Genomic DNA, 8,533 nt, shown 5'->3' with positions numbered 1-8,533 from the left:
CAGTCTTAGTTTTCACTCTACAGTCATAATCTTCATTAAAATAATATTAACATTAATAAAAAAAAAATTAAAAAAAAACTTAATTCTTAGCACAATGGGTCCCAAGTCCATAACTGGAAACCTCTGGACTGGCTGTAATGTTGAATTATTTACTAATATCTATACTGATAAACCCAGCTGGCATCCAAATCTCTAAATACTGAAGACATGTCCTTGATAAAGTCTAAAACATGCTTGCCATGTTGGAGATAACTGTATTGTAACAGTCTAACCGGGGTGCAGACAGTATTCCCCTCAAGCAAAAGCATTTAAATATTCATTTAGATTCATGTTGAAAAATAAAATTCACAAAATGGCATCGCTGTATGGACAATAAAGAACAATCTACAAAGCCAAGAACTGTAATGATGTGTCTTAAAGAAATTAAACAAAACTTAATGTTTCTATTAGTAACAAATGTATGAAAGAGATGATTAAGCTCTGGGGAAAAGATACAAACTTGATTTTGCATTCAAATCATTATTTTGGTGTCAGCCACATGTCATGGGTGACTGTGGCCTCTCAGCACCACCCTCTAATCATGTCCTTCAGCTATTTTAGTTATGAAGGCAGTGAACGTTTCCAATAGCATTAAATTAACAGGGGCATTCATTCGCTTTTTTTTTTTTCGCTTTTTTTTCTTTCAAAAATATAAATAGAAAATGTGGATAATTCATATCTTCTTGGTAAAGTTTTCATTTGACACTAAGTTATTACTAAGTGTTAAATGGATAAATGAAATACACTATAATTTTATTTATTTCATTAGTGAATGGCTTAAAATAAAAGGTATGCGTTTAAATGCATCGATGTCATACATTTTTAATGACGTACGAACTCCTCTCTACGCATGTCTGGACAGCACGGCTTCGATTTCAAAATAAAGGTTATGCAGTGCAGGCCTTTTCCTGACGTAATAAAAAGAATAGGTATTTCAGAGTTAAAAGGATAAATAGCTTGTTGGGGCAGTTGTTTCTGGCCGATAATGCGTATCACATTGCAGACAAAATATGATCTTACGGCATGGTGCCTGAAAACTAAGTCGGTTACCAGAAACACAAAATTTCCCAACTTTTATTTTTACAGTTCAGGGTCCATCTTAAGTCGATTGGATTTATCTTGTGTTATTAACCCATGTGATGAACAACGCAGTACATTTAAACGTGGTTTAATCCACGACTCAGTCATCCATCGGCATTAATAGGGAGGATTTAAAATGTTTTTTTATTTGTCAATTTGAAGATGCAGCACACGCATATACAGAGAGGGCCTCCTCTGGCATCAACTCCTGTTTATGAGCGTGCCTGTGGCGCGTACGTGCGCGATTAGGAGAGAGAGAGAGAGAGAGAGAGAGAGAGAGAGAGAGAGAGAGAGCTGGAGCAGGAGCAGGAGCAGTTTCATTGGCCGCTGCTGTGTGGCTTTCCCTCTTTTGCATGCCATCCTAGATCAAAAAGTATCCCACCAACCTCCTTCTAGCCATCCAATGCTGCTCCATCGATTAGATTCTGGAAAACACTTAACTAACTAATGACTATTGATGGCTGATTAATATTGCATCAACAACAACAACTGATTGGCGACAATATCAAATGGCGATCGCCGCTTTCCCATTCAAGCAGCCATCTGATTAGTTTGCGCACGATGCTTTTGGCGGCGCGAAAGAGCCACCAGATGACAAATAAAGGGCTGTATGGCGTGTAGCGCGTTCAGTTTATGGCTCACAGTTCGTCTAACTCGAGAGCAGTCGCGTCTTTGAAGGCAGACACTTGGCGTAAATGTACAGTTAAAATATTCTACTCTCAGGTCCCCGGGCGGAGCTCCGACAGTCCCTGGCTTCATTAAATTTTCATCAGTATCCCTGTGAAAGGGGGGAACTGTTCAGGGGGGGGGGGGGAGAGAAAAATAAAACAGAGGGCGTAATTATAACAAAAGGAAACAGCGCTGCCCTTTTCGTTTTGTAAAAAGCTCCCACAGTGTCTTTCTGTATATGCATGTTTCAACGTATGGAAGCCCATGCAGCGTGCTCTGAGCATCTGTGGCTTTAAGGTAAATTGTTTGGCTCACATATTTATTGTATATCTAAAAACGACCTTCGATTTTCTTCATTGTGCTGAGGCCTTTTCGCTCTGTGTGTGTTTTTTTTTTATTTTCGATGGATGGGGTCACATTGATTCACTATCAAAGAATCCAGATCGATTTTCTCCCAATATGTGAGAGTGAAAGCAGGCAGGGAGAGTCTGCCTTTCTGTCTGTCTGTGCAGAGCTGCGGCTTGTCAAGCAGCAGCAGCAACAGCAGCAGCCAGACTCACTGCATAAAGTTAATTTCAATTCCCGATGAGACACTCACTCGGCAGCCCTCCCTGACCAGCGGTAATTAACAGGGATAGCTAATGACTACTTAACTCGCTCTTCATAATTATCTGGTTTTCATAATTCGATGTGTAATTTAATAATTCGCTCTTATTAACGTATTAAGTGAATGGCTCGTTTAGGGGAAATTAGAAGCACTCACCAGGAGCATCTTTTAATTGATGAACCATCACCGCTGTCTCATTAATAAGGGTCGTTTTGATACTCTTAATTTGTCACGAGGCTGGCGGTGGAACATGTTTGGTTTATGGATGACTGTTATAAAGGCGTTGTTTTCAAGATTTAGGAGTCATTTTTATTAAACTGTCTTAACGACTAAAGAAGAATGCGTCTTTCATTTGCATAGATTAAGCAATTAGTAAATACAATATTATTTTTTTAAAGAATTGGTTGCAAGTTGCACGTCACGTGACACTTTTAGAAAAGCCTAGATGTGTATGTTTATTTTATGGTTATAAAAATATATTTTTTTAAAAAGACCTCTGAATTTTTTTAAGGGTAAAACCTTGCAACTAAGTATGATTTTTATTTTTCCAAGTGTGCTGGCGTAATTTTTTTCTGCTGTAATCAATTATAAATTATCCCAAAAATAATGGCATGCAGATGTATTCCAGGTGCTGTAAATAATCAGTGTAAAGGTGGAGGACAGGTTTCAGAAATGCTAATGCTGGGCTCCTCCAGCCTCTCAGGTATCTGTCCATGGTGCTGAAACGCTTGCTCAGCGCTCAACAAACCAGCCAGCCAGTCAGCCCTGAAGCCCCAAAACAGCAGCTCTGCTTTGGACATGACATTCAAACTGCTCCCCTCTTTTATTTTTATTTTTATTTATTTTTTTTTTAACCCTCCTCCTCCTCATCCTCTTATCTAACCATAACTTCGAACCAAAGGTTTGTGCTTCAAAGCCTGTATGCCCGCTTGCACAAACCAAGCATGTTGGAGTGTGTATTTAAATAGAGACGGGCACGTTGGCAGGCGAGCTGTTTTTCTGGCGGGCTGACATCTGGCAAGTCTGCGCTCCAGGGACCCATCTAGCTCTCCATAGACCCCCTGATTAGACTCTAATAGAATATTAGCATTTGCTCTCAGGTAAGGCAACAGTGAGCTGCATAAGCTGGCAGCAAGTCAGCGGAGAAGCCACGTGTGTCTTTAACACTGAGGGCCTGCTTTATGACGGGGCCTGGAGGAGGACGGTGAAATCACGAGTTAGAGGCAGAACATAGCAATTTCTAATCGCATTTCACATTTTCCATTTTTTTTTTGCATTCATCTACCGCTCTTATATTAACCAGACAGCGAGAGGACAGATCGGATTAAAGGTGGGGGGGGGTAGGGTTGTTATTGGTGGTGTCTTGCTCATGAGCACTGTGACAGGCCTCATGTTGTGTTTCTAAAACCAAACCGGACACCGCTTCGTAACTACAGTCAGTTACCTTTAAAAAATAATCTGAAATGTTTGTAGTCAAATAAGCCTAAAGAATCCACAAACTCTCCTTTCAAAGCTGCGTAGCCCACAGCTAAACCGTTTCCCTCCTCCTCATCAATAAATAACTAGATGAATAAATAAAAGAATATTAATATGTCTGGATGAGGCACTTTACACGCTGTAGTCATGGAAAACGTCCGATTAAATGTTAAAGTTTGTTCTTTAATGAAACACATATTGCAGTCCAATAATTAAATAAATTAAAATTACATGGATGTAATAAATTAATAGAATTATTTAACCAGGGAACCAAAAGCAACATACATTACAGAAATAAGTTACCTCAGCTAAACAGCAATACAGCAAAAACCTGTACGGATATATTTATGTGCATCGACTGGTTCCATTGAAATATTTACATTGTACACGTATACTTCCATGAGGCTGTTTCTTTTTCTCTTCAAGAAAAAACATTACTTAAACAAGGTGATTTAACAAGCAACGACTTCATAATGATGCGCGTATATTTATACAAATAAATAGCAGAAAACATACATAAAATAATTTGAAAAGAGAATACTATCTCATATATATCTCGATTGTACCATCTCAAACATTAGAAATCGTAAAATTTGTGACTGTGTGTTTGACAGTCGTTTCCCTTTAAAACCAGAACAACACGCTTTAACTTGCTGTCAGAATTTGATTTTCTCAAGCAAAACGAGGAGGGAGGGAGGGGGGGAGGGGGAGGGGGGAATCCCAATAAATATATAATGAAGTAAACATGACCTCACTCAATAAATACTTCATAAGATACCGGCCCACGCTGGATTGTAAACTTATTGTAGCCGGCGAGAAATCATATTTTTTTTAAAAATCCTTACAAGTGAGTCACTATTTAGATAATTCCACACACTGAGGCCTAATAATAACCCTACCTTATAGTCCAAGCCCCGGGGATCTTGAAAACAGATCCCTGACTTGGTCACACATGGTAACAAAAATAAGTGGAATTAATTACACATTTAGACACAAAATGAAGTGTGTGACAAGTAAATTATTAATTTACAGAGGGTTATTTGGCAGTAATCTAATATTAGCTTTCAAGACCCAATCCTCTCAATCTCCCTCGTGGACCCTGAATAAATGTAAGACTGCATTGTCATGAACTCGGAGGGATAAATGTAGCTTATTCTATAAGCCAAAAAATATAAACACCAATATTCACCAACCAAGTGCTTCGAGTTTAAATGGCCCCGCTGTGTGGAAATAAAAACTGCTATTTTCGTTGGGGTCTATAACGCAAACTATAGTCACCATTTGAAATGAATTATGAATAAAAATGAAAGCACAGAGTCCTGTTAAGTCATACTGCGTTGGCATTAAAAAGTGAAGCATAGTAAGTGTGGAAACAGTGGTCTTACTTGCTCTGTCAAACGATGCTTTACTCGACTCCACATCTCCCTCTCAGCGAGTAAAAGACGTGACTGGGGTTTTTTCGAGTTTTTCAGTCATTGTTCAATGTTAGGAATTTTTCGAAGTTCAAAGCACAAAGTCATCGATGATTGAAAAAACGGCGTGAGATAGGAAATATGATACAAATCATCTCTAAACAGTTCCAAGTCTTTTTTCGAAGGGGTGGTGGTTTAAAAGCGATCTTTAGACGCATGCAGAGTATTTCATTCGTTTCTGTTTCTGCCGCTGGTTGCAAAACCAGACCCGCACCACGTTCTTTTTCAGGTCCAGCTTTTCTGCGATCGCTGCGATTTTCTCCGAGGACGGACGCGGCTGAATGGCAAAATAGGCCTCCAGTGACCTCTTCTCTGGCGCGGCTATCGACGTGCGCTTCCTCTTTTTCTCCGCGCCGTTGAACAACTCGGGTTTATTAAGTTTCTCCCTGTGTGATTTCTCGGCTTCTTCTAGCCACGCTTGCAGGATGGGCTTCAAAGCAATCATGTTGTTGTGAGAGAGCGTGAGGGACTCGAATCGGCAGATGGTGCTTTGGCTGAGGGAGCCCACCCCAGGAATCTTCAGACTGGCTAAAGCTGACCCTACATCCGCCTGGGTAACCCCGAGTTTGATCCGTCTCTGCTTAAACCTCTCTGCGAAGGCTTCCAAGTCCCTTGGATCGGCGTCCACGTCGCTCATGCCCATGTGCGGTGGTAGCCCGTGGGCATGAGCCATGTTGATGGCTGCCTGGTGCATGTGGTTCATGCCCGCCATGTGGGCAGGGTGCGCAGCCGTGGAAACCACCGAGCCATCCGGCCCTGCCATGGCTCCCAGTGCCAGTCCCGGGGTGATGTGGTCCAGCAGGTCCCCCTCCAGTGCCTGGTGAGGCTGGTGGTGGTGGTGGTGGTGGTGGTGATGGTGGTGTCCAGACAAAGCGGACGGATGAGAAATAGGCACCGAGGAGGAGGAGGAGGAAGACGACGTGCAGGGGAGAGTGTTCATGGTGTGGTAGGTTGCGTCCGGCTTGAAGGGACTGTGATGTGGAGGGTGGTGGTGGCTCTTGGTCTGCGAGACTATATCCACCGCCGCTAGAGCTTCAGCCCGGGCCAACAAACTCTCATCCAAGCCCCCGAATATATTGCTCTGCAATTGCAAATAGAATGCACACATAACTGTCAGTAGGGAATTCTCCCTCCACTCCTCGGTTTAAAACATTTCCAGAATGTGAAAAAAAGAAATCCTAAAAAAGGAGCACACAAAACAAGACACATGCAACATCCCAGGTCATAAAAATTAATACGAAAGGCAAAGCCGACTGAATACATAAGTTGAGCCGAGGAAAAAAATATGGAGGTGTTGGGTGATTTGCTGTGCAGACATGAAAAAAACATCAAGCAAAAAGTGGGCTGTCAAAATGTGCCTTTAAGCAGTGATTATGCAGAATACGTACCGGTGGGGTTGGGAGACAGGCTCTGCGCATCGCCTCCGAGCTGCCGCTGCCGCTGCTGCTGATGATGGTGTTGCTGTGTCGGGAGGACGAGCAGGAGGAAGGTGCATTGGAAGTCAGAGTCGAGGATGAGGAGGAATGCAACGAGTACTTGGGTTCGGGCAAGCTGGTGTGGGCCATGGCAAAAGCCTGCTTGCTGTTCAGAGACATCATCATCATATTTGCGGGCGTCCAAGCCTCGGCAAGTTCCTTTTAATAAGTTAAGACTCCGCCTCCTCGGTCGGGAGTTGAAGCCCAATTGCTTCGCAGGAATCTCAAGTCACTGTCGAGTAAAGTGGAGGCTGAAGACGGTCGTCCAACACTGAATCACATCTATTTATTATTACACGCGGAGGTTATGGAGGTGTCTCGTCTTTTTTGGCAAATCAAATATCACAGACACCAACCAGCCATGCAGCTGAGCGCAGCCGATACCTCTTCCTTTGTGGACTTTGTGGCGCGATTGATGATAAAAAAAAAAAAAAAAAATACTTTCTTTTATCTCCTTCAACTGGCGCCACCTTGTATTAAATGAATATAATTTTTGTTTGCCTTTTTTTTTGGCAGAGCTCCTCATAGACGACGCCACAAAAGAAAAAAAAGAAAAATTAAAAAAAAAAAAAGTTTCTCTCCGTCTCTTAGGATTTCCCCCAAATACTTCAAGTTAGAAACTGTTGCCGCTTTCGTTGACCTGTTTGTTTTTTTTTTGTCAAAAGTTTCCGTCTGGTGAGAAGTAATGGCGGTGACAGTCTCTCTACTGTACCTCTTCGACTACGTTGAATGCTGCGGGGACCCGAACTGCCTCTGCTCTGAGGCGAAGGGCAGACTGAGTCTCTCTCCGCCTCTCTCTCTCTCTCTCTCTCTCTCTCTCTCTCTCTCTCACTCACATCACACACCCTCCCTCCCTCCCTCCCTCCCTCACTCTCCCTTTCTCTCTCTCTCTCTCTCTCTACAGCTCTCTCACTGTTTCACCCTCTCACACTCTTCAGCTGCACCTGAAAAACCCTTTCATGATTTATTATTCTTCATTAGCCACACCGCCGCCGCCGCCGCTGGGGACTCTGCGCATGGGCAGTCTGCAACAAGGCATTTATTTCAAATGACTCTACTTCATCACCAATATCTCGTTACCAATACCACGTCTAATGAAGCTCAGATTTTTTTGAAGTCCTTTTTTTTTTTTTTTTTTTTTGTATTGTGCGTGAAAAGATGTTATTGTTGATTTTGTAAACAAAGTTCAACTCACGCCAAATATTCAAACTGGTGCTTGAGGGAGTAGACAGTGGACAGCTCCACTTCACCTAATAGATCAAATTAAATCAATTATTATTGTATAGTCCAAAATAATTTGCTGTGATTTTATGATGAAACCTGAGGTTAAAAATGAAAGCTGTAAGAAATGTAAAAAAAAAAGAAAAAAGATTGCATTGGCAGCTGCTCGGATTATTAAATTAGTATCTAAATTTAAGGTAGGTGACAGGAAAGGTTTCATATTACCGCCTGCATGTTTGTCTCTGTTGTTGCTATGACCGTTTTCGCTTCTTAATCTTGAAAAAACTTACGGAAAATAGCAGAAAGAATTTAGTATAAAAATAACAACCTGTTTTGAATGGTGATCTTTTTTTTTTTTTTTTATCCATGTTGGTTTGCATGCAGAAAGGCTGCTTCTTAGGCTACTAAATGAACGACGATAAAAGTGGATTTTTCAAATAATGAGTACTGTTTAATTGGAAATCTATATAGCAGGCTATTATCTTATCTCTCCA

General features: G+C 41.6%; 1 protein-coding gene across 1 annotated transcript; it reads right to left on the bottom strand.

The window, feature by feature from the left end:
• Positions 1-4,033: 4,033 nt before the first annotated feature.
• pou4f2 (POU class 4 homeobox 2) lies at positions 4,034-7,548 on the bottom strand. The gene is made up of 2 exons (XM_069168001.1): positions 6,732-7,548; positions 4,034-6,424 (listed from the first exon to the last, which is right to left on the bottom strand). Exons 1-2 carry the CDS (start codon positions 6,945-6,947, stop codon positions 5,492-5,494), a joined length of 1,149 nt encoding a protein of 382 aa, XP_069024102.1. The 5' UTR covers positions 6,948-7,548; the 3' UTR covers positions 4,034-5,491.
• Between the last annotated feature and the right edge of the window lie 985 nt (positions 7,549-8,533).

Source organism: Embiotoca jacksoni, unplaced genomic scaffold (assembly GCF_022577435.1).
Source record: "Embiotoca jacksoni isolate LCO1_2020_lvr unplaced genomic scaffold, fEmbJac1.0.p SCAF_4, whole genome shotgun sequence".
Lineage (NCBI taxonomy): Eukaryota > Metazoa > Chordata > Actinopteri > Embiotocidae > Embiotoca > Embiotoca jacksoni.
Note: the sequence above shows the minus strand (reverse complement) of the source record. Positions and strands in the feature narration are given on the sequence as shown.

Coding starts and splice junctions, on each gene's coding strand:
- pou4f2 (XM_069168001.1), bottom strand. CDS start 6,947: ATGATGATGATGTCTCTGAACAGCAAGCAGGCTTTTGCCATGGCCCAC. Junction 6,425..6,731: donor CCTGTCTCCCAACCCCACCG/GTACGTATTCTG, acceptor TTGCAATTGCAG/AGCAATATATTCGGGGGCTT.